The sequence below is a fragment of the Cavia porcellus genome, unplaced genomic scaffold, assembly GCF_034190915.1.
Source record: "Cavia porcellus strain 051 isolate PalLab524CR breed Dunkin Hartley unplaced genomic scaffold, mCavPor4.1 scaffold_1, whole genome shotgun sequence".
In the NCBI taxonomy this organism is placed as follows: Eukaryota; Metazoa; Chordata; class Mammalia; order Rodentia; family Caviidae; genus Cavia; species Cavia porcellus.
Window position 1 is genome coordinate 163,004,105 of NW_026947484.1, and position 25,991 is coordinate 163,030,095.

The 25,991-nt window shown below is 41.7% G+C and overlaps 1 protein-coding gene across 3 annotated transcripts in view; it reads right to left on the bottom strand.

Annotated features, from left to right (window-relative positions):
- Positions 1-25,991, bottom strand: part of Lepr (leptin receptor) — a 72,746-nt gene that overhangs the window by 3,996 nt on the left and 42,759 nt on the right. For 2 of the 3 annotated variants that reach the window (XM_063259054.1, XM_063259056.1), the window contains 12 exons: positions 23,333-23,623; positions 23,063-23,180; positions 20,845-21,044; positions 17,832-17,980; positions 16,527-16,686; positions 16,340-16,422; positions 14,550-14,766; positions 12,543-12,725; positions 11,293-11,388; positions 10,171-10,273; positions 9,193-9,268; positions 174-2,421 (listed from right to left, as the gene is read on the bottom strand). In XM_063259054.1, coding sequence (XP_063115124.1) covers positions 2,383-2,421; positions 9,193-9,268; positions 10,171-10,273; positions 11,293-11,388; positions 12,543-12,725; positions 14,550-14,766; positions 16,340-16,422; positions 16,527-16,686; positions 17,832-17,980; positions 20,845-21,044; positions 23,063-23,180; positions 23,333-23,623 — 1,715 coding nt within the window. In that variant the 3' untranslated portion in view covers positions 174-2,382. Of the gene's footprint in view, positions 1-173; positions 2,422-9,192; positions 9,269-10,170; positions 10,274-11,292; positions 11,389-12,542; positions 12,726-14,549; positions 14,767-16,339; positions 16,423-16,526; positions 16,687-17,831; positions 17,981-20,844; positions 21,045-23,062; positions 23,181-23,332; positions 23,624-25,991 lie in introns of those variants that run through there. The other variant, XM_023561333.2, reaches the window with a different exon arrangement.

Below are 25,991 nucleotides of genomic sequence, written 5' to 3' on the forward strand. Positions count from 1 at the left end.
ATTCAGAACTGCTGGAGGCTGCTGGAGGAAAAGAAGAGCTTTGGTGCTGATTTATTGAAAACGATGATGATGATGGAAACGGTAACAGACCTGTAAGTCACTATACCTCGTAAGTAACTTCATATAAAAACATATGCAGCAGACATGGAATGAAGACACATACACAAGACAAATGCACATTAGAGTTTTTATAGGAATGGTTACATCACAACAAAAATCTTACAGAGCTGGTACAAATCAAGAATCTGCATGCAGAAAGCTCAAATCATACAGTGTGAATGTACTGAAAAGATAAATAAAAACACCACAGATACATCACAGTGAAAAGCTAGCACAGCTGAATTGAGCTTTATAGAAAATGTGCTGTATATCATACATTAAACTTTTTAATTTCACGCTTTTTAAATGAATAGACTCACTTCACATCTGCCTGAGATCATGACACGCCCACCTGTTCCTCACATTGGCAAGTGCATTCCATTTAAAAATACAAGTTTTTAGCACATGTCCAAACTCTTATGAGAAATGTATCAGTGGTTAAAACCATGAATGAACATATCAAACACTAAATATAATAATAATAGAACAAACTCATATAGGTATTAAAATACTGCATAATGACAAATCGTGTGTTAATATAACCTTTTCTATTAGTCTACCAACATGATATAGGAAGAGAAGCTGTTCTGTCTTTAATTTCTTTCTAGCAAGAATCTGTAGATTTGTGGTTTCCTTCAAATACTTGCTTGGTCATTTTGTTTTTTGCTAAAGGTTTCATGTGTGTTTGTGTATGTGCATGCATGCACTGACTTGTCTTAAAATGTAAATGAACTTGAAAATTAAAATCCCTAAATAAAGGAATTAGATGCTACCAATGTGGAAACCAAAAATAGATCAAACAACCCATCGCATGCAGTCCTGTTCTCTGTGTTCCTCAAGTTCGTGCTTGTTTGAGAGAATCACTGTTTCCTGGAGCTTCATGGCAGGTAACTAATTTGTTGGAACCAAATACTGCTCCTCTAAAAACACATTCAGATGGCAGATTTCATTAATACTAAGGAATCACGTATCCATACAGTATTGAAACATATGGGTCATAAGTTTTACTAAAAGTATGTTTGGTTAAAATTGTTTCACAAATATCCAATATTTTGAGATTTTAGAACAGTCTAGGCACATATTAAATATTTACTCAGCTGGGAAGAATTAAAGAATATCTGTTCATAATTTCACACAGATTTTGTACTTCAAGGACATCTGTAAATACTCAATAAAAGAGGAGAAAGGTACATTCTTCCCGCTTTCCTATACCTTTTAAGACATCCCAGTAAAACCATGAGTAAAATCTAAATATAAGTGATCCACAGGTAGTCTAAATTTGAATATTATTTGGGTTCATCCCCAAACTCTCTATGTTAGTTTGTGAACAACTGAGCATGCTTAGGGTACTAAACTCACAGAATTGGCAAGTGGTCTGTTTTCAGAGTTTAAAAAAAGTCCTGTCCTCCTCATGAACTATTCGTAAAAGCTCCAAAGACTCTCTCTTCTTTGCATCATGGCACATTTCCATACCTGCTTAACATTTTGGACAGTTCCGTGGAAATAAATTAGATTTGGGCAAGAACTGCCCAGCAAAGTGGACAGAAGTTTATGCTTTTTTTTTTTTTTTCTGATCTGGGGAATCCAACCTGAGTAGGCAGGGTTATTCTGATAGGAATTGTAATTTTCACTGGTCTATGACCAGTACAGGCCACATCTCCTGGCTTTCTTTAGGTTGCAATGAAAGTTAGTACATAAGGCATTATTCAGGTTATTAAAAACTGAAATTCCCAGATTGACCCAAAGAACATCTACAAAAGCTACCACACATTCAAAAGAACGCCCAAACAGGTCGGTTCATAGGCTCAAGTGCCTAAACAGGGATCTAAAATGAAAAATTTGAGACATAAAAACATAGAGCAGTACTTTCTGTGCCCCTTGCAGCTCCGTCCTCTGTCTGCAAAGCCACCTGTCAGCCTGAGTGTGTGCTGGGCCACAGCGCTCGCTACCAGATACACGATGGTGCCTGATAGATATGTTCCAACATACACAGTCATAATATTTTTCTTTTATGGCTATGAAAATGATTGATAGCAAGCCCAAAATTATGAGTATTACTTTTAAATTTTAGATAGCCTGAAAATAACACATCCAAACTGAAGTGGATTCAAACCTCTGTTGTGACCCAAATTTACATATCTATTTTAAATTTCAAACAAACATAATCCACCACATGTTAGTTCTCAATAGTTAAAATTATGCTTTTGATTTGTTCCCCTTCTTCAGAATTTAAAAATCTTCTGAGATGCTATGAATTGTTGGGAAGCTGGCATATTGAGTTCATCAGCAGTGATCATGATCAGACTTCAAAGAATGTCCATTCTGTTTAAATAAAACAAAACAAAATAAGCAAGCAAAATAAAAAGTCACACAGGATGGAAAAGATGAAAGATTTCAAAACATTTCTGTTAGGCGTGGTTCTGGACTCTAAGTTAGGTTCTTGTGTTATACTACTATTATGTATCATTTTAGGAAAAGAAAATTATACTAAGGTGGCTTTTTGAAATTTTTAAATTTGTGATTTAATGTAATACTGTAAGAATGAATTTACTCTAGCAGAAGACCACAGGAGAATAACAGAAGAAAAGAAAGGAGCTGGGAGAAGAGAGGAGACAAGACCACAGTAATACTGGAGCATTTGGAAGAAAAAAAAGACAAAGGATAGAATGGTGAGAAGAAAAATTTAAAAATAAAGAGAAGGAAATATTAAAGTAGCGGAGAAGAGAATCACAAAACTTCTGTGGTGGGATTTTTCCTTAATGTAAGGTTACACCGCAAATCAGATCAGCGTGAGGACTCCAGCTCAGTGCTTCTCTTCTGCTCCGCTATCTTTCTAAACTCAGTGAAAGATGACAGAAATCCCAAACACACAGAAGGGCAGAAGAATTTGTTGTATTCCTTTTCTACTTGCTAGAATGGCACTGAGCTGATTAAATCATATTTTCTCCTGATTCCTTATGACCTGAGGGGGATAAGGAATAAGAACAGAACTGAACTAATTTTGGACACCAGTGAAATATATGCTTGTAGGCCCGGAACACGCACTTTACAGCACAGCAGGGATCAGCGACTTCTAACAGAGCGTCCAACTCCAAGTCGCACCAGATCTCCTAAATATGTGCAAGGGTCACCACACAGCTGCAGGCCCAGTCCAGACCCGGATCCGTGTGGCTCTGAAGAGGACAGTGCTGAGCTCTTTATGAGCTCCATGTTGGCTGATAAACAATCCAGAGGAGCTGTTAGAGCCCCAGCTAGAATCCACTTGACTTTAGTCTTACTCAGCCCCTTCAGTTAAATTGTTAGAAAACTTGTAAGAAACTTAGACAGGAGAATAGAGTTGGACCAGGGAAAAAATAAGAGAAAATATTGTAAAAAAACCTTCAAAATGCAAAGGAATGAAATGAATTAAAGTCAGATCAAAGAGTCTTAAAATAACTCTAAGGGAAAAGCTTCAGATGATTTCGATTTAGGGAAAAAAATAACTGGTTAGGCAAAAATGCTAAAGAAGAAAGGTTTGTCATCTCTTATACTGTGAAATGGAAGTACGGGAAAAGCCATTGAGACCATACATTTTCCTGTGCCAAGGATTCAGTCTTAAGATTCTGATCTTTAAAGTAAAAGAGAAACTGTGTGCAGACTGAACATGCGTCTTTTCCCTGCCTGCAGATGCTGTTAGGGTGAATGCATGTGAATTAACCAAACAAAGACCCACAACACAGAGGATGCTCTGAGCAGGGTAACAGAGAATGAGCAGCTTAAATCCGGCTGGGACAGATGGAGGGCGTTAAGGGCAGTGTTAGCTCAGAAGACATGAGCAAAGGAGGTCCAGAGCAGTCCAGAATGCATCCAGAGCAGGCATCAGCTGCAGAGGAAGTGAGTCCTCAGCCCTGCAGAGCAGAGCCAGAAGACAGGGAGGAAACGGAGGAGAATCCAGGAGGAAGCAGGGAAGGAGAGGCTGAGGTGGGCGGGACTGTGCCTCTACTGAACACTGGAGAGGCCCTGTGTGTGAAGCGCCCCCACACCCAAAAGGAGGGACAGCTTGCTTGCAAAAGCAACTGAGAAAGAGCCAGAGAGAAAGAGAGCCACCCTGTCAGCTGACACCACTCTTCAGAGCACACCTCTGGGCACTGGGGCGGAGCCCAGGCCACTCACCTGGGACAACTATTCCTGTCTATATGCCCCAGGCTCTCAGGAAGCCTGTCTACCTCTCAGTCCACACAACAATAAAAGGCAAAGGATGGCCTGAGATTTGGAGGAGGGCCAAGATTTTTTTAAAAATAGTTAAGATGAGAGAATAATCTAATCCAACAGAAACAGAAAATTCAAGGGATAGAAAAAAAAGTCAAATTTTCAAAAAAATCCTCTAATTGGCATTTCTAGTAAGACTACAGAACCATAACACACATAAAACCAGAATATTCTGAAAAAAATTACTCAGAAATTTACAATAATACTGTTAAATAAAACTCCAATGAAGGTTTAGAAGAATAGAAAGGTCTCAGAATGCAAAACAAAAAGGCAAAGAAAACATGGGATCAGAGATATGAAGCACAGAAAGTCCACACAGATCCTCAACATCCAGCAAAGAAACAAACAGACCTACGAGAAAGAGAGAACCCAAGAGACAAGACAGGAAGGAAATCAAAGACATGTGGCATTTCTCAGAGCACCAAGGGAAAACACTGAGTCTCCTCAAATGACACCACGTCCACTGAAAAAAGAAGCATCTTTGACTCAGTGCTGAAATCAAGCAACATCAAGAATGGAAAAGTGTTTTTAAAAAGATAAAACTACACCACGCAGTCAGCAGGGCAGGCGGGGGGGGGGGGGTACTAACTTCTGAGCAACAGCGCTGGACACAGGGAAGGAAGGAATTGTCCCCAAGTTTCTATTGGAACAATTTTTTCAAACTACAAATCAAATCAATACTCCAGAAAATTATCAGCATAGGAATCTGCAGCAGAAGGAATCTGAGGCATGCAGAGACTGAGCCCAGCCCAGAGCTTTCTTAGGAGGTTACTTAAGTTGGCACAGACAAAGAAAAGCCTGCTGGGAAGCAGCAAGGCCTAGAAATGAGTTAAAGGAACATTCTGGAGTGGCAGTGAGGGTTTATGGCCTTCACAGAAGGCCTAATTCGCTTTGAAGGTGGCAGAGAAAGGATCCCAGACAGACTGTGCTAGGCTAATTTCCAGGAAAGACAGGGCTGGATAAAATAGTCTATGTAACAGAAACGCACAAAAGGTTAGGCTGATAGAAAAGACAGACAGACAATAGGTGGTGCACAGATGGACGATGGATAAACAGGGAGATGGCAGACGAAAAATGGTAGGTAATGGGTAAAGGGTAGACAGATGATAGGCAACTAGAAACTTAGCAAAAGAAAAAGGATAAAAACTCGTGAAAAGATGAAGCCAACTGCCATCTGACACAACTTTGATCGAGTAGGATATTTCTAGTGGCTTTTTCTAAAAAGTTCTCCTTTAGCACTGGATACACCAAGAAAAGTATTCGCATAGTATTACCGGTTTCTGTAAGGAATGTTTACGTAATTTTGACGATTGAAATTCCATACAGCAGCTTGCTATTTTTAAAACTGAACCCATGGATGACATAGATCACAGGCCGCTACCAACTGTGACTTTAGTAAAAGTGTAGTTAGTAATTTCTAGGGATTGGAAAGCAGAGGGGGAAATGGAGAAGAAAGTAACTGAATTAGCGCACTAATTTTACAAAAAGCAAAAAGGAAGTCTCTCTGATAGAACACAAGACGGAAGCGGCAGTAATCGTAATCCCGAGATTACCAAGGAATTGTAAAAACAATGAAACAATGCATAGGAGCAGACAAAGGAGGGGAGAAAAAGTCCTTGAATGAGCAAGTCGTTTATGAGGGCCAGAAATCAGCAGCTAGAGTTTACAGCAGCTCAGTGCTGTGATTTTTTAGAAATATGAAGGTAAACTGTCAGAAAAACTAAAATCACAACAGTAAAATGAAGGAGCCTTGGAAAAGCCAGACTAAGAGTAGGGGGAGGTGGAGGAGGACACTGGTTTTTAATAACTGTTCTTCATACTATTTCACTATTAAACTACACACAGGTACTTCTTTCATAAAGAAAGAAATATAGTCTTCAAAGAATATTCTTTGGACAGAGTAGGAAATGTTAGGTGTAACAAAGAGACATTTGCAGGCACACTTCCTGCAGCAGTCTGTGACCTACAGATGGAAGGAAAGCTCGGGTAATTTAAGCATGCAGCCATGGAGGTGCAGATGAATGAGCCCTGGTGCCTTCCTAGGCTGCTTTGTGAAAGACCAGTCCAGAAGGATGAGCTGCAGTGACTCTGTCGCCATGGAGACGTCTCCACAACACAGGCAGGAAAAGTCCTTGGAAACAAAGTGGTGGACTAGCACTGACCACACCCCAAAGGGTTACTGCCCATGGCCACGCCCACACAAAGGTGAGCCTGGGAAGCCTCAGAGCACAGCTGGATGGAAGAGGGGCTGGAACCCGCAAAGGGAGTAAGCAGAGCAGATTTTATCTGTGTCTCTTACTATGAAAAGAATGAGACCAACAGGCAAACTGTTAAGACACTGTGTTTATATAGCAGGTCCTGGGGTCGGTCACACACACACATTCTAGTAAAACACTCTACCATGAGCGGCACCCCACCCCTCTATTATTCTATTTTTATGTATTTATCTAAAAGGTGGTTGTGAGTTCGATCCCGGTACCGATAAAAAAAAAAAAAAAAGATGAAGAATAAACTATAGAAAGAGTGTAATGTGAAAAAGATCACGGGGGAAACTACATTAGGAGAAACTTTGAATCACATATGGTGTCACCTTGTGTGCCAATGTCTTGCATGCAGCAGTTCTAAAGAAGTGTTTTCTTTGAAAAACCCCTTAAAGTACTGGCTTTTAAAAAAATTAGCATATTTGGTTTCCTGCTTTAGTTTCCCTTCCAAAAATACATTTCAGCCATTCAGGAGAATGAAGTGGAAAGGGCAGGTATCATAAATAAGTTTGTATCTTTTTCAGAACAATTTTTAGCCTTAATAAAATCTTTGAAGTTCTATTCTTCACTTCATAAATATTCTCATTATATTCCAAAACTGATCTGTTCTTAATGTACTTGCAAAGCCCTAGTAATAAACTAAGCTTTTGTGCCTCCATTCAGCTTAGAAATATTTTATAGGCTTAGAAATATTTTATAGGATTAGAAAGTCAAATATTTGCAGAAATTAAAAAAATCAATTTTCCAAGAAAGGATTAAACATCTTAAAATTTTTTTCACATTTCTTTCCCAGAATCTGGAAAATTTTGGTGATACTGCAGTCTACTTTGATATTATACCGGGCAGACGTACCCTAAGGAGCTACGTTCACCTTCGGGAATGTTAAAAGGAGAATTTTGGTAGGACATAGTCTACAAATATTTCCCTGGTGCAACTGCCCACACTGCCTAGGCTCCTCTGTGCCAGGCATTTTCTGAATGGAGGATGGGAGGGAATCCATCAGTGCAGGTTCAAGCTGCATCTTGCTGGAGTGGGTCTAGCCTTGCCTGGGGAAATCCAAGAAGCTTTTTCACAGTTTCACAGGTGAGATGTCAACGTGTGACATGCTGGCAGGAGAGAGTTTCAGAGTCTAAGAGATGCTACAATGATCATTCCCGATCTAATACCTATTCAGAGGTGAAACGTTAAGTGTCTTGTTTAGACATCATGTAGTTCCTACTAAAAAACCCTCCTACTTAGAGAAAGGACACTAATCAACTCGAATATGCACATGATACAAAGTAACAACTAATATTTACTGAGAACTTTCTGCATCACAAGCGCTGGCTTCTGTGACCTCCAGAACAATCCAATAATGCTATGGCTTACCTCATTTTACAGAAGAGGAAACAAGGCATGGAGAATTACAGGCAAAATCCACACGCATGGAGGAGTATCTCAGCGACTTAGACATAATAAACAGGCATTCCAGCTAAGAGTCAGTGGCCCATATTTAATGACTTCGGCTCTAGTGCTCTGAGTAGCCAGAAGAGCTCCACCAATATGCGTGAGGGATAAAATGCGGCCTCACCCTTAGCATTACACACGATAAACCAACAGCAAATTGATCTAGGAACTTCAGCAGGGAAGAAATTCCTCCCAACGGGCAGCAAGGCAGAAGCAGGGTAGAAATCTTTCTGGGAAGGCAGGCAGAAGGAAGAGCCTGGAGCAGGCTCCTCCTTGAGGAGGAAGGCGCTGCAAAGCTGGAGGAATTAGACAGAGAAGCACCACTGAGGCCCAAGTCAGGAACAGCTGGACAGCAGGTGAGGGACAGAGTAGAGAGAGCTGCGGACCCAGCCAGCCTCTGAGGGCGTCTCACGAACGAGTCATGACAAAGATGTGATCTTCAAGAACACCATAACCTCCAAGTAATTACTTTTTAAAAACATAGTGTGTTTTACACAAAGACTGAATCTGATTTTTTTTTTCAGTTTTTATAGGCAGAAAGTGAACCTTGTTACAAGTGAAGTTAGTAAAGCAATCACCAAGCTCTAGGTTTTTTTCTCTGAAAAATTCTATCATAGAACTAATTTCAAGTTATTTTTATAGCTGACTTTTATTAGGTCTTCTACAGGGAATGGGACTGTCTGCATAGACACAAGCTTCAGCAGGATAACTGCATGTTTTCTGATTGTAGTGTTTAAAAATAAGATTTATACAATTTTAAGTTGATTTAAATAAATATAGTTACTAAATAATACAGATCATTGATTCTAATCCTCTTATCCAAAGACAATCACTTTGTACCAAAAAGTGCAGCCCAGTATCTATCCTTCCTCAGATCTGACCCTTACTAATCTAACATTTATCTTATTATGTATTGTGACTAGAAGAAACATATATATTGTCAGCTCCCCTATGATAAACTAATGAATTTTGTTTCTTCCTAGTTACAAATCCCTGCTATCTTATTAATAAAAGGACTCATATTAAAATGAATAAAATAAATGCTTTTAGATCTTAAAAATGTTTAAAGACCTAGAAGTCACATGGCATCTAAACTGTAATCCTCTTTTTTCTGGGTTGAAAATACTGAAAAAGTAACCTTCTGAAAGTTAAGTCCTTGCGCCCATGAACAATTCTTGGGGTTTGGAACATCTTCCCAAAACAGCTTTTTCATTCTACAAAGGATAAACACAGCATTAGAATCACACAAAAAATACATACTGACAATATTAATAGTTAATGAATATGCACTCTAGAAATTAGTCCATCAAACCAGCAACTCCGTAAGGTCAGATTCACTTTTGACGAATTTCACCAAATTCCCCGCTTAATTAATCAATGTCAAATTAATAATCAATATCACAAAAAAATGGCCCACTTTTATTGAAGGCCGTGTGTAGGCACTGTGTTACCTTTTGCATGATTTTACCTGGAAAACATAATATTAAGAATGGCCATCACGTGAGTGTCAGAAACATGGCCCATCACTCACGTCACTAAAAAATAAAGTCAGACTCTGAAAGTTTCTTCCCCTCCTTTTAGCTAGAAGGCAAATATCTCTACAGACACGGCATGGGTCAGATGGCCTCCCTGGGTCTGCATGTCTCAGCAGAGAGAAGGACATGGTGCCCAGCCCACCCTCGGGACTCAGAGCTGTGTGTCTACAACCAGGCAGGCTACAGCCCCGTCCAGCCACTAGAGCCAGTCTCTGCTGGTCAGAAATAAACCGGCTGCACCAGGTCACTACTAAACTAAAGCCCACTTCAAAAGACCTGTGGTCGCCAGCAGAAACCTCAAGCACTTTGACCACATCCAAGACCACGCTGGCCAGGATTTCCTGTTGTAAGGGTGTCATTCCTGAATGAACATGGGAGTTGGGGGAATAAACTCTTCCTTGAGGTTTATGTTGTCCTATCAAAAAGGAAAACAGCCCTCTCGTGTTTATGCTATCTGAAGTATACAGGGAATGCAGATAAAAACATTTTAGTACAAGCATATTCACAATTTGACTTTTATGTCTAGATTTAAATACACTCAGGGGCTTTATTGTAAATATTCCTGGCACCAAGTACAGTACCTTTGGTGTGCTATTAACAGTGCGCCCAGCATTAAGACAGAAGAGGGAATAATAATCGGCACAATTATGTAGAGACCTGCATCATTCTGGTGCTTTTCATCAACTGAAAAAGAAATACAATTCACACAACTCAAGCTTAAGAAAACACTCATTTCCTTCTGTATCGAAAATGATGGTAGGCTTTTTTTTATTTCATCATAAACGAGTATTCAAAACTGTAATAATGAAGAGAAGATCCCAGAAGTGAGGTGATTGCTTTGCTTAGTATTCCACTTCAAATTTAACAAAACAGCTTTTCATAAAGATTTGTCGAGTATCTTCACCTGATCCTTCTTGGTGAAGTAAAGCCACAAGGATGAACCCCACCCTCTGCTTCTAAGACCCCGACCTACCCAACCCGCCAGTTTCCATCTTGTGCACTCTGGCACATGGAGAGCCACCTGCTCACACCCCAGGGCCTTTGCACATGCTGCCCTTCAGCCGGAAGAACCTGCCCTTTTGAATGTGGGGCTTTGCTCAAGTAGCTCCAAAAAAGACCATTTCTGGCCTCCTAATTAAAATTCCACATTTTAACTCCATCACTTCATCTTATCCGTATTTTCCTTCATGGAACTTATTCCTAAATGATGTTACTTTCTACATACTTTACTGCCCCCACTTCCAATAGAACATGCAACCAGGGAGGATTGCTTGCCATTCAATCTCTAGTGCGTCAAACAAAGTTCAACCAGTATCTGTTGGAAAATATATAAATAATCTCTACAATCATTTTTATTCTATAGCAAAGACAGTTCTCTCTTGGAGCTACATTATTTGACTTGGCTTGAATCTGAAGACAACTTAAAAACCAGCATCAAAATTTGGCACTCCAAACGAAATGAGATGAATCAGAAATAATAATAAGAGGCCCCGTGAGTTTATCCAGCTTGCTTTTCAGAGGAAAAAAAAAAAAAAACCATTTCCTATTGATTCCCCCCCCCCCTTACATACCTAAATGTGCAAGCCTAGGAACTCTTCCATGATTTCCTAAGGAAAATGATAATAACCCAATGGCAACATTACTCCCTTATAAACCAAGAAGTGCCTGCAGGTGTAAAAGGAAACTGAATGTAAAGATGTTACCTTTGGTGAAGCCATTTAGTATCTTTGGCTTCCCCACTCCTTCCAACAATACTGGGTACAGACTGAACTGATACTTTTCAATGGGGATAAAATAATCTGAGGAGAGAAAAAGTGAGAGCTCATTTAACCACTATTCACGGGGGCCTGTGTACTAAAAAGCACCCAAACACAGACGTCAGTAGCTGCTGATGACCAAACTGAGGATGGGGGAGCTGCAAAATTAATCTAAGCCCAAATCGCTAGAAATGGAGACAGATTTCCAAATAATTTGTCAAAAATCTAACCCAGATACAGAAGAGTGTAATTTTTTTTAAGTCATGTTCTGTTCAAGGCTGTACAGGTCTTTGCCTCCCCTCACTTCCTTTTCCAGGACAGTGTGACCCCTCTTCCCTTCCTCATCCTCAAAACAGACGATATCCCTTTCTACAGGAGTACGCTTATTACTTAGTTTCCCTATCAAGGTGTCTGCAAGACTAAAGTCTCGTGAAATTCTAGGCAAAGAAGATGCAAAGAGGGGTCCTCCTGCAACGTGTAGGGGTCCTCCTGCATGGAAAACGATCACCCCTATGGCAAGCTAGGCTCAAAACAGATCCAGCAGTGATTTTTGCAAAGGCCAACAATATAGGAATGCTATGCCAGGGGACGATCTCTTGAAGTCTAACTGCTATATCCCCAGGGTTTAAAGAAAGTCAGAGACTGTGCTGTAGGCAGTAGTGGTAATGAATCAGTCTCCCTTGAAATTCATAAATAAATTGACCCGAGGCTGCATTCCAGGTCTGATGTTGTGTGATACGATCATGGCAACCCTTAGCTTCAAACCCTCACACTTTGGCCAAGCACTCATTGCTGGCGACACTGTAAGTGGCTGAGGAAACAGTTTAGTCATAGATCTCAGGAGCCATTAGAACAGTTTTTAAAAGGTGAAGTTGGAAGCAACGTAAAGAATCTCAAATAAAAAAGTTTAAGTAGACTTTGTAATAAGACATGACATGACCACTTAAAATAATGGTAGAAAAGACTGGGGAGAAATGCCCGATGTGATACATGATTACAACTGTATAAAATATTACAGTAAAAATGTCAACGTAAATAGAATGAAATTTTGGACGAGGTAATAGGATTACCAGTGTGAAGATGTTGGTATCATCTATATTTTTGAAGTTCTCATTACTGGCTATACAACTTGAGTTGTTTATCTGCAGTGTCATACTAGTTTATGAGAGAAATACATTGATGTATAGGAAACTTACCGCGGATATAATACTTCTTAACGTTTGAAGGGATTCTAAGCCATTTAATTTCATCATCTTCATCGAGATTCTTCCATTCAATAATAAAGTACATCAGACTGTAATCACTGGGCGATAGAGTCCAGGAAAGAACCACACAACTGCTGTTCAGAGGGTAAGCACCGAGGGACTGCACGATGCTCACTGAAGAAAAGAAGGAAATCTATATTTAAATTCAAAACTAGTGGAAATTTACTAATACTCTTGAGGATCGCATAACCCACAGATACAGGGCGAAGAAGAGAAGGCAGCCAATGTGTACAAACATAATACACAGCAGTCATTTGTGCATCGTCAAATAAAGAGATGGATAAAGGCGTGTATGATACAGGGAGGAAACGGATTCTCCTGAAAGTCTAGGAGAAGGAATCTGTCAGTCTGAATTGCTCTCAGCTGGAATCCTGCCCAGGCCCACTGGCTGTTCTCTCCGATACCCTCGGAGCTCTGCTCTCATGGAGCATGGCCTTCAAAGCACAGATGTGTTGATGGTAACAGGTCCTGCACAGGGGGCTGAGGGGACAGTCCCAGGCTGTGGGGGCCAAGTCTGGACCCACCTCTCTACCGTTGCTGTCCTCCATCCTGAAGCCAATTCTCCCCACTGAAGCCCTGCAGGCCTTCCTGCAGGTTCCATCTTAGGCCCGGAAGACTTCTCCTGGGGGATCCGGCTCTCTTTCCCTGCCCCCAGCCTTTTGGGAAAACTGAGTTCCAACTCCCACTATAGAGCACATTGACCTCTATGCCATGTCCTCGAGGTGGGTTCTCTGACCCTTGATGCCATGTCAGGCTCCCTTTTCTTTTCTTCCATGAAACTGTATTATTCCTCTCCTGAGGACATTTATCTCAGCCACCAATAGACACTGGCTGTCTGATGACTGGATTTGTGTCTGTCTCACCCTTTAGACTCTAAGTGGGGCCACCAGTATAAGGTTCCTCACACTGAAATTTCCTCCCCTTAGGGGATTTAAGTGTAAATTTAAGTGTAAAACAGTACCAAGTAATCACAGGAAGCTTACCTTGTAAGTTTAAAAGTAATCATACTATAAGGCAGGGTACAAAATAGTCAAAGAAAGATGGGAATCACCTCGAGATTTAAAGAAGAGATAAGACACACACGCGTAGAAATTTCACAGAGGAAGTAATACTTGTAAAGGCTTTCAGATATCAGTAGAAATACAAGAAATCTGTATCTTCCATTAAAAATGTATACTTTGAATAAGTAATCCAGATTACAAACTCTTAGTGAAAATGGTTTGCAATGCTCTGATTAATCAAATATGTCAAGATTATTGAAAAAGGATTTACCACTCACATTAAATGAAATCCAGTGATTTTTAAGCCTTAGCCGTTAGCCTGCATCCCGGTAACTTGTGGTACTATTACACATACATTACAAAAACTTGTAATATACTACTATTAGTATACATAGTATTATTAATATACTGTAATATACTACTATTTAGTATGCTATATATAATAAATACTATCTACTTGCATGTACAGAGCCTCCTCAGTTCACAAAATGGATTCTCTCCCGGATTCTGATCCCAAACTGGATTGAATGAGCACCAAATCAAATCTCCTGTAAGGACAGCACTGAACCTGCCTGCAATCACATTTGATTCAGTACTCATCTGACTCAGTTTGCAGCCAGGATCATGGAAACAATCAAGCTTGTAAACCAAGGCGTCATAGCCTGGACCTCGGTCCATGAACTTAATTCTTCCCATGGTTCTGGTCGCAAAATTCATGGCTTGATTCATGTATTTTTACAGAATGAGAAATGCTGATCTACGACATACGCTGCTCTAAAAGAGCAGAAATACTAGAATGTTCTCACTTGTTACAATGCCGTTTAGACTGGGTCTCACCACACGACCTCCATCAGTGTGCGACACTTTTGCTATTTTTCATGCAAAGAAGGAAGGGAACCCAGACAGGCAGGCTCTGCAGGGGTCGAATCCTCCTTACCTTCGCTCATCGCCCACGAGAACGTGAGGTTAAAATTCGCAAGGGAAGCCCCAATGGAATTGACGGCCAGGACGGTGACAGTGTGGGCCTGCTCCGTCCACAGGAAAGTGAGGTGGGTCTGGTTCCCCATGTCCTCCACCCACGTGCCGTTGTGGGGGGTCTGATGCTGCACCACATAGCTCCGCACACTGCACAAAGAGTCGATTTTCATCAGGGGCTGCCGGAGACGCGAGCACGGGTTAGTGCAAGGCCACAGCGCAGTGCCCAGGGCTCACACTATGCATTTCCCACCGGAGCACAGGGGCCAGGCCAGGCCGGCTGGGGAGGACACTGGCTCCCTGAAGGATCTGGGTAGCTGTGGAAGCTTAGTTCCCCGCTCTGAGGTTTGTTTCTTCAGCCCCAGAGAAAGAAAGAACAACTGTACCCACCAAGGAGAACAAAGCCAGCTTATACTTAGAACCCTTTTCCACCAGCAGCTGCACACACATTTTGAAGAAACAAAGGCTGAGGAGGAAGAGGAGAAGCGTTCCCTCCAACAAGCCGTCAGGCCTTGCTCTCAGATTGCACAAAGCAAAAAGAAAGGGGAAAGAAGACGCCCCTCACCCCAACAGCTCCCGGGGGCCAGGAGAGTTTGCTGCGAGAAGATAAATAAGAGCAAGAAAGGCCACCTCGACTAAATTCTTCTTATGGCTGAGCTGAACCTGTCTTTGGGACTTCGCCACCTGTCCTTTGCATAGAAACCGTCAGATCTTTGGAGCCAGTATCCAGAGACACAGCAAAGGGAGAGAAAAGACCCTGCTGGGCAAGACGATAGACGGGGCTTTTCTTCCCGACACTGGGGAGGAGCGCAGGGCTGTCACACTGACAGACTGAGGGACACCCCCCGGCACTGAATTCCCTGGGAGACGGACACAGAGGGATTTGGAATATGTAAGGGCTTCGCAAATGCCAGTGGCAGTTCTGACCACTAACATTAAATCAGAAATACTGAAATGGAGAACTGCCTAGAATCGCCTTGCTTGTTAACCACACAAAATCATAATGTAACTGGACTACAAACTAAGTGTACATAAAGTCTTTTATACCCTAGTTTGACACAGGGGTGTGAGACTTAAATCAGGAAATTATTTTTAAGTATGTGTTAATTCACTTGGGGTCCTTTGTGTTCTATTTCCAAGTCAGTCGCAAATTTGTACCCGCTGATCAAATGATCTACTTCTTGGGACAGAAATCAACTTATTTGATAGGAAGAATACTTTCAAATTTCTAGATTGCATCTACTTAAGACCATAGATTGTAGCATAGTAGCACAAGTGCCCGCCTGGCAAGTGCAAGGTCCTGGGTTTGACTCCTGGTACCCCCCCCCAAAAAATCATGATTTATATGCCATCATACAGACAGAATAGTCTCTTTTAGATGCTCTTGGGGTGCGAAGGCAAGGCACATTTATGTCATTCAGAATTATTAAGAATAAAGTTGGGGCCCTGAGGAATACTGAATATCTTTTGTTTCATCCAGATGAAGAAAATGAGCCTTGAAAAGTCTGAGTGACTTTGCCAAAAAAGCAGTGACTTCACTGTAATAGACCAAGCCAAGAAGAGAACTAAAGGCTCCTCACTCCTGGCCGGTGCCCAGCCACGACACACCTGGGTCCGCAGTCTCAAACCTGGATGAAAGCACAGGGCTGCAGATTGTTCCAGGAGGCTCACAATGGCTCTGGATTGGGAGCGTTGAAGCATCTCTTTGAAGCGCATAAAAGCAAACTTAACAATAGCATACGAACAGCCTACCCTCCAGAGCAAGGTAACATTCCTCTCTCTCTTGGTAATGTCGCCGTCCATGCGTCTCCACACTTCAGGTCCTCTGGCAGGAACTGTAAAATGACAAGAAGTACAGGCTATAGAAGGGGATTTGGCAGCAGTACTCTCAGGGGCACCTGATGCACTTTAGAGACATGTTTGCAAAACGCTCGCAGACCTTTCACATCCATGACGGCCGTGTAGGCAGTGCTGCTCCAGTCGCTCCAGAACCCCAGTCCGTCCAGCCGCCTGCAGCGTACCTGCACAGCATAGGCCGCGCATAGGTCTCGTACGGGGACACTGGTGGACATGATCATGGCGTCATCCACCTCGTGCGTCTGTAAAACAGGGCAAAGCGTCAGGTGGGTCGCAACTGTGGGTCTACCTGGAGGGTGCGAGTGCATTTGATTTCCACCCTTAGCACTGCTTCAACATTAGGAGAGAACCAACTGCACCAGCTGGCTTGAGGAAGAGTCACAGAACCTTAGTCAGGGGTGTCACTGTGATGCTGATGCTGCTGTGAAAAGACTCCGGACTAGTTCACCTGCAGCTTCATTTCCCAGGCTCTCCCTCACCCTGTTACTCACCCCTGTCCTCAGCCCCCTGCACCAGGATGTCCGGAATGTAACAGTGGTATCTAGGGCCCCCTACGACACCCACTGATACTGCCTCCCTCATTAACCAGGTAAACTGTCACGTTCTTTTATTTGTTTATGTATTAATTCATTTCTAAGCAGTGCTGTAGCTCAAACCCAGGGGAACTCTTCCACGGAGCTAACCCCCTTCTCTTTTCGTTTTGAGATAGGCTTTTGCGAGGTCGCCCCCATTGCCCTTGGGCTTGCAATCTTCTACCTCAGCCTCTAGCGCAGCTAAGATTGCGGGCCTGCACCACCACACCCAACTCACACTCATTGTAACTGCAGTTGCTGTGAGCTAATGCCATCACTCGAGTTCCTGACAGTTCTGGGTCCTCTCAGGCTACCATCACCATACTGACACACAAAGCCACCGTATGCGACTGGCCATTAATGATATGACTCAGCCTCTTGCAAAATGCATTCCACTGAACACACGTGGAACACTCAAGAACATGAACAGGTGTTGAAAGAAACAGAATTCATTGGATAAATGAGTGGGAAACACAGGTGCCATAATAAAGTCACAGACGTTTCTTAAGGTAGGATGTCTCCAAGCCTTTACTATGCAAAGCACCACATCTCCCATGAGGGAGATGCAGTGGTGCAGGTTTCCTGCTTAGCCACGAGGTCGGTCTCACCACCAGGAACGGTGCGTGAGGCCACTGCTCCATGCTGGGAAACAGTGGACCAAGAAATTTATTCTTAAAAGGCTGACGAGTCAAATTACTAAAAAGACAGAGCATATAGTAGGATGCATTTTGTGTAAGTAAGATCAACCCAACCTGTAGACATGGTAAGAAACAGCGCTTCGCGGAGCAAGGCAAAGAAATGGGGATTGCAGGTACCTTCCATGGGATTTCCTGCCCACTCAAGCCGTAGCGAATCTGGAACTGAAGCTGGTTCTCTGAAAAGGATGGGGTTTCCCAAGATACTTTCAATAATCCAACATTTCCAGTGATTTCTGCTTTCACTTTGGATGGTGGCAGCGGTTTCACTAGAAATTTTAAAAATGACATTATGCAAAAGTCACTAAAAGCAGTGATGCTAAGCACTGCTATGTTTCATACTTCCTAGTAATAAAGCAGTATGCTTTTCGGAAGTTTCCCGTTCACTACTTCATTTGATCTCCTACAACTCTGCATGATATACAGGAAAGGGAGATCTCTATTTTGCAAATAAAGAGGGTGAAAAAAGTACCAGACTAACCCTGTCATTCTGCAGATTAATACAAACACCCCATTAGAAGTTGACTCTCCATGTAAAAAGGCATCACAGCAAACACACGTAAATATCAAAATAGCAAACTTGCCTCTGCAGGGAGTTCTACTTTAAGGAAAAAAAAAAATCACACCTTGAATCTGTATCCAATCGCAAGCATGTCAGATTGTTCTTCTATTATTAATTATTTCTATGCTAAGGTCAAGGTCAGGGGTCGTTTCCCAGAGAAAAACTGGTTTGCTACAGGCCGGGGAAAACAAGCTTTCAAATAAGCAGAAAGATAGAATCAAAGATGACCTGAATAGCAAGTGATTTTTTTAAACAACAGCTCTTAAAACTATAAATTCATAAGCAAGATAGATGTAAAGATACAGTGCCATAAAACCACAAAATATAGAAATGTCAAGAAAAAAGCTATCTTGATTTATTCTCATTCATGATGCTGCTGTTCCCAGAGCTACAGCAAAACTTTAGCACAGGCGTACACCCACCATGCACACTTCCCCGGGTGGTCAGTCTTGGAGACCCACTCTCCCTAACAACAAAGGACAATGCAGAAACCTGACACATCCGAAACAAAACCTGAAAACTGCAGGACGCACTGAGCTCCGGGAGGCCGGGCCAAGTATCACCTTCGTGAGGCTGCTGCGTGTGCCGTGCCTACACCACGGGTGGAGAGGTCCCCGCAGAGGGCACAGAGCTAGCTGGCGTGCCAACGAACCTGCTAAAATAGCAAGTGCCAGCCTTTCGTGCTGCCTGGGAGGAGCTGCTCTCCTGAGAATATCACCTTGGATCCCCCCCACACCCGCCACGACCCTCACCTGCTGGGGCAGAGCCAGCTCAGGACTGCAGCTGCGAGGCCCCTCTTCTTGGAAGGAGGGGACCAGGCCAGATAGGCACAGCACCCGTGTTTGCCGACAGTCTCGCCCCTGAATCTCACTCTCTAACCAAAACCCGCTGTGCCAACGGTGTCGCATCCTTTACATCACTTTTTGCTTAAACAATCGACACTAACACTGTGGACTGCTCATAAAAATTCCTAACATTTTTCATTAACATGTATTTCACGTAATTCTTCACATTCGAAGGAGTGACTCATCACCAACCCCGTAAGATGGTGAAGACATTTTATTCCAATGGAGCGTTTCTCTGCAGGAAAAGATGTCAGGGGGCCATAAAGAGTTAAACAGACAATCGCACTTGTCTGAATTACACGGACATATTAGTAGCTATGCAGTTTGCCGCAGTGTTCTCTGAAGCGTAATTGTTGGTGACTGGAAACCTGCAGTGAGACTCACAATAGGAAGGCGCCAACCGCTGCCCGCAATTTAAGGGTGGCCAGAGTATTCGTGTGACCAACTGCTAGTAAGAGGTGAAGCTGGGACTGGATCCTTCAACTAAATTTCCACACTGTTTTCTCCTGCTAAGTGACACAAGCTCAATTTAAACTCTTTAATTTAGTTTTGAAAAGCAAACCACCAAAGGTTACTCAGATAGGTTATCCAAGTCATGTCTGTCACATATAAATGTGTGTTGTGTGTGCTGATGGGGTAGCAGGTTTCCTGCTGGCCTGGGATATTTAGTACCAGGAAAGACCACTTGCGGCAAAACTGCTTAAAAGAGAAGTACATAGAGGAGAAGAGAAATCAGCTGACTGGAAAGTCATCTTGGAGAATACATCTAGTAATTTAAATAGGCTTGACCTAAACTTCACAAAATATAGGATTTAATTCAAATGTGTACTAATTGAAAAAATAATGAATAAAATATTAATGTTGGCACTGTTTCACAAGAAAATAGAATACAGCACCAAAAGACGTTCTTTAACTCTGCTGTATAATTATAAATAGGTCGTTTCTCAAAGACTTCGCACTGATATCGACATCAAATTTCCCCAGAGCTCTCTGAGTCCTTGGAAATCAAAACACCTTTTGAAAAGAATCTTTTAAGTTATTGTGACAGATCTTATTATCTTTGCCTATTTACTACACTTTAAATACTTTGTTTTTTGGTTTCTTTGTTTTGTTTTTGGTACTGGGAATCAAACTCAGGACCTTGCACTTGCCAAGCAGGCACTTATGCCACTGAGCTATAACCTACTTTAGATACTTTGAATACCTGTGTTTTACAACCTCACAAAGCCTTGGGTTCTGACTTCTCAGATTATAAATATCTTAGAATATCCAAGTTAAACTTTTGGATTAAAAACACCAAGTATTCATAAATACACTGGAAGGAAAACATAAAATAATGCATTATTTATAAAAACATTATTAAAACGTTTTATTTATAGTATTCCAAATAATTCATCAAGCAGCATGTTGATAACACTCCAACTGTTGAAAAAGTACACTTGTAAATAATATAAGATAAACTCAAAGATATGAAACTCTGTGGTTGAACTTCTCAGTTCCATTGCAAATGTAAACATTTCTTTTTTCAAAATCTAATGTGATCAGAAAAATGGCAAAGTACAATATTAACCCTAAATCACTCTAGATCCAACTATGCTAATAAAAAGGCACCTAGGGCTGGGGGTGTAGCTCAGTGGTAGAGTGTTTGCCTGGCATGCCCAGGACCCTAGTTCAACTCTCAGGTCTGCAAGCACAGAAAGGTACACAGCAGCCCCGTCTGACCTACCGACAGCGTCAGGGGTGACACACGTTGGTGGAGAGTCCAGGGACCCCAAAGTGTGATTGATCCGAATCCACATTGTGTAGCCAGAAAACAGAAATATTGGCTGGAAAATGCACTCATAAAAGCCATCGTCCTGCAAATGGCAATCTTTGGGTTCCGATACGGGGTGAATGGATGGACGCTCAGAGCAATACAGGCTTCTCCTTAAAAGACAACAACACTCGGTGAGTATACAGCATCAAGAAAGCAATGAAAATATTCCAGACTTTGATTTCTTGTTTAGAAGAGTTCTGTTCCACCCAATAACAGCTGTTGCTACTGGAGAGGCATTGTTGATTTCCCAATCTTATGTCTCTCCATAGAAACAGACAGTAAGTCCTACACAAGATCTCACTATACACTAAACAGGGATGCAGAAGAAATGACTGTTCCAACAAGGAGACAGTGTCGCCAGAGCGGACCTCCCACCACTTTAGCTCATGCTGGCATTACATGCTAGAGACACGATTGTAAAAGTATGAAGTCAAAAGTAGTAACATGGGGGTTTCTGGGACTGAAAGAAAACAAATTCCTCACACCTTAACACCGGCAATTAAATGCCACCACCAATTGAAATCGTCAGTGGCAATAAATTATAGCTTTGTTGCCAGTACCCTACTATTTTAATATAGTTAAAATACTATCAATTTCTGATACATACACAAACTATGTACCAGAGTATCATACTCAGATAAGAAAATTAAGCAAAACTAGTTTGAGTCCCAATCAACATTCCAGCTCAGAACGAAGGTAGCATTTCCTTCTCTGAAACAACTGCCCACCAGCCAACTGCCTACCTTTCTGAGCAAGGTATTTAAATGGTGAAAAGTCACAGTTACTCTTTCCACAGGAGTGGGAGGGAGAAAAATGAGAAGGAAAATAAAACTACACCCTTGTGAACGCAAAAATGAAAATGAGGGATAAGAATCATCGCTGGACAGAAAGCAAGCCTGGGGGAGCAGCATAAGAACCGTGTCCAGGAGCAATCAAGCGGCTAGCACCACTGGCACCAAGGTGGCCACTATCATGTGTTGAAGGTTTTCTAGAAGTTCTACCATTTAATTAAAACTGTGAAATATATCGTCAGTGCTGATACAAATTCCATAAGTCCTCTCTGTCCTTCATTTTACAGCCAAAGAAACTGAGATTAAGAAACTCAGATCATCTGAGCTGGTTTCAAGGTCACTCAAGGTCTGGCAGCCAGGCAAACCAGGCACAGACAGAGTTTGTGTCATGGTCTTCTACAGACTCCTCCTTTGTGCAGAAAGCACATAAAGATGGACTACACTGATTTTTAAACCTTCATAAGAGGAGGGATAAAAGTAGAAAATAGCCATGTTTTTCTAATCCGATAAATAAGAGCAGACTCATAGCACTAGTAATAGACTTCAGACCTCAGCGTTCGAGGAAGTAGTTTATTTTCAAGTTGAAATTTCAGATTTTAAGAACAAATGAGTACACTATACCAATCATCAGTACAAATAAAAACAAGCCCGGAACAGTGCTTATAAGCCAAATGCATTCTTGAAAACATTCTTGAAAACTACTAAGGAATGTTCTAAGAATAAAAACATGCCTAACCTCTAATCAAGGGTGTTTTTTTTATATTATACATTTTACAGAGACAAGAGCAGATGCTCTGAGAGGTCTTAAATATTTATAAAACAAAAAAATCCTAAATAGCACAGATTTCTCCCCATTGGCACACATTGCTCTTTATTAAGTGTTTATTTCTTAAATATCATCTAGTTTTAAAAATCATTCACCTTGTCTCTCTAAATCTTTTCATCTGTCTGTTTTTTCCAAATTATTAATCTTTAGCCAAATCATTTAATATGTTTCACGCTTTCTAAATCCATCATATTCAACTCTAGTTAACTCTCTAAGTCAAATTAAAACATCTGCAAATTTTTCCTGTGTGTGACCCCGGAGTTCAAATGCAATTACAGGACCTTGACTGGTTGTCAGAAAAGATACTTTGAAATAAAAAGACAAATCACAATTTTTTAAAACCCTGGATGTGAATGTTTTCAACAGTCGCCAATTTACTTAAACCTTGAAACATTTCCCAATGAATATTTTATCTTTCTTTTCAGAAAGAAAATCCACGAGGCTACTACTACGGCAATGTTTCTAAAGAAAGTGTTCCTCTCACCTTACACACAGCACAAGCAGTACGCACCTGTAATATCTCAACTTCCAAGAGCTTCCCACAAGTGATTGCATTGGGTTCGCAGACCATCTGCAAGTCATTTTAGTTAAGTACCCATCAGTTTCACATGATATATTGATATTGACATCTATTTAAAACACATTAAAATATTAATAAAAAGTAAAAGCACCAATAATTTTTAATGAAAAAAATTTTATTGACATCTTTCATCAGAGTGCAAAGCCTAGAGCCAAGATTCAATTCGTGGGTCAAAAATGAACAAAACCTCAGCATTCTTACCAATCACGTACAACTCGGCATAGCGATGGTGGCACTGGTGTTCCTGGCAACAGTACACAGCGTCGTAGTTGAACTCATCCCGGGGCTCAGTGGCTTTCAGGTTGGAAAAGGTCACTTTGCTAACATGATCGCTCACAGCATCATACTGGCTCGGAGGAACTTCCTCCGCTAGGTTCACCCACCAAACAATCTCTTCCGAAGAAACAATCTTGTTTTCATTTTTATAGATGCAGTGAAAGGAAACATTAGACCCTGCGCTCGTTAGGATCTTGGGTGGAAAGTAAATGACATCTGTAACGTGAGGAGAGAGAGGCAGGCGGTCAGGTGCAGAAAGAAAACAGCGTGAAAGCAGCCTGTCCTGGCCCAGGAGATCCACGACGTTTCCCAGGGTCTCACCACCGAGCCACGGCAAGGGCACTGAAAACCAGATAACCCTATCAACCTGTGGATGGGCAGTGTCACAGGAACCCCGCCTCTCCAGTGCATGGAGGTGACCCCCAGACTACGTTTCTCCTGTCCCCTGAAGACACCAGCTTATTCACCACAATGTATGTTTCCATTGGTGCTTGCCACCTGCTAACTGAGAGGCAGAAAACCAGCTAAGGTGGAACATGGTTTAGTTCCACAGCGGCATCAGACCTTGCTGTAGGATTCAGTGAAACTCAAGGTGAGTTCTCAGTGCAAATCCCCACACCACAAAAACCCCCAACCAGACGGGCTGCAAAACAACGGCCGCTTGTCCGGTTGGAATATGTGAAGATTTCCAATAAGCAGGTGAAGGAGAGAAAGGAGGTAAAAATAAGAAGCGTAGTTCAGAGATGTGGTGCGAACAGTGCACCAGCGTAAGGAGCAGAGGAAACGCTAAACACTCACCTGCGATTTCACTTCGGGTCATCTGACACTGACGAGTGTCCTGTGACTGTGGACAGGAGGAACCGGTAATTCCCTAAACCCTGATTTCTAATGCCTGTGCACTGTTCCACGCTCTTTTTAAATGTTCTATTATTGGGAGCTTAGTTTGCCTGTTATTATCAGTGAGGAGGAGGACGAAGGTAGGCAGCAGTTTACACAGCAAGGGGTTACGTCTACTAAAACACAGTAAAGAGTATCGGTGTATTTGGACAGCACAGTTTAAAGCAAGTTGCTGTCTGTTCCTGAGTGTTTGCACATGGATGACCTGAGTGACCACTACAATCAAAACAAAATTTTTCATTGGTTTTCATAAGGCTTTTTCTGTTCTGTAATAGCTTTTTAAGCTTTAATGGCTGTATATTTACAACCCACACAAGACATTTCAGTTTTATATGCCTATAATCACATAGAAACAGGAAAACTCTTAGTAGTAATTTTTTTTTTTTGAGACAGGGTCTCACTATGCAGCCCAGGCTGGCCTCCAACTCACAGCAATCCTCCTGCCGCAGCCTCCAGAGTGCTGGGATTATAAGCATGTGCCACAACACCCAGCAAATTTAACCTGCCTTTAATATACACAAATGTATCACTAACTGCCTCAAAAATGTCAGAATAATTCTTATTTTTTTAAATAAAAGTACAAATAAGCTTTTATAAGTTAAAGTTTTAAAAGATGACTTAAAAATTCAAAGCATTTTACTTTAAAATGAAGTGCATTATTAAAGCTGAATCAAGACATGCGGTTACATTTATCGTGTTCTGACATGATTAAATGCTTCAATCAAACTAAAAAACAAAAAATAAGTTAACAAAAATCTGACAACTTTAAAAATGTACACTGAAATTTATTAAAATGTAGGCGATAACTGCTGAATAATTGATATGAACAGAGATCAGCCTCATGAGACACTATGCAGCCTTTAATATGTCACATGAGAACACATGTTTTCTTCTCATGACACAGTAGTGATCCCTTTGCAAGACTCACATGAATGAACTCTATTAAAAGAGGAAATTCTATTCACAAACATTAACAGCATTAGCTACTCAAAAGCACACAAACTATGCCTGAAGCATGGAAACCAGGACCTCGCCTAACCTGGCCAAGCACTCTCCTGGGGCTTTACAGGCCGCCTCTGACGGCTCCATTCTTGGAGGTAACCCATAACAAGAGCTCCCACTTGCAAACTGCCTGATGTAAATTTCTCCTCTGCTTTGGTAACAATTAACAGGCATTTGAGAAAGGTCTAAGAACTCAGCTGCCGCCCACAGTCCTATCAATCTCACACCCCATTGCACTTGGAAACGCTGGGCACACGGTCATGGGTGTCTGGTCTACCGCAGTGTTTAACATTCCCTGGTGCTTCCCAAGAGTCAAAGGCTACTTGTTAAGGACAAGTGAACACTTGCTAAGCAGTAAGTAATCACAAATCAACCAGTTGCACTAAATGGCTCGAATATTTGCTTGGTACTTTACACACTTGGCATTTCCACACATCCCCAAGCAAGCTGAGTAGTGAAAAAGTCTGGAGGAGCCACTCCAGTGCGCATCATCACGGCGTAGCTGGGGCCAGGGCGGGATCATTCTCCCAGGAAAGTGCAAGTTTTCTGATTAAAACTAACTTCAAGGCCTGGGTACACAGCTCCTGCCTAGCACTCATGAGACTTGGGCTCAACCCCAGCACCACCACCAACCCATTGGTCTTCAAAACTATGAAGCTTTTTCACTGAAAACGTCAAATCCAAG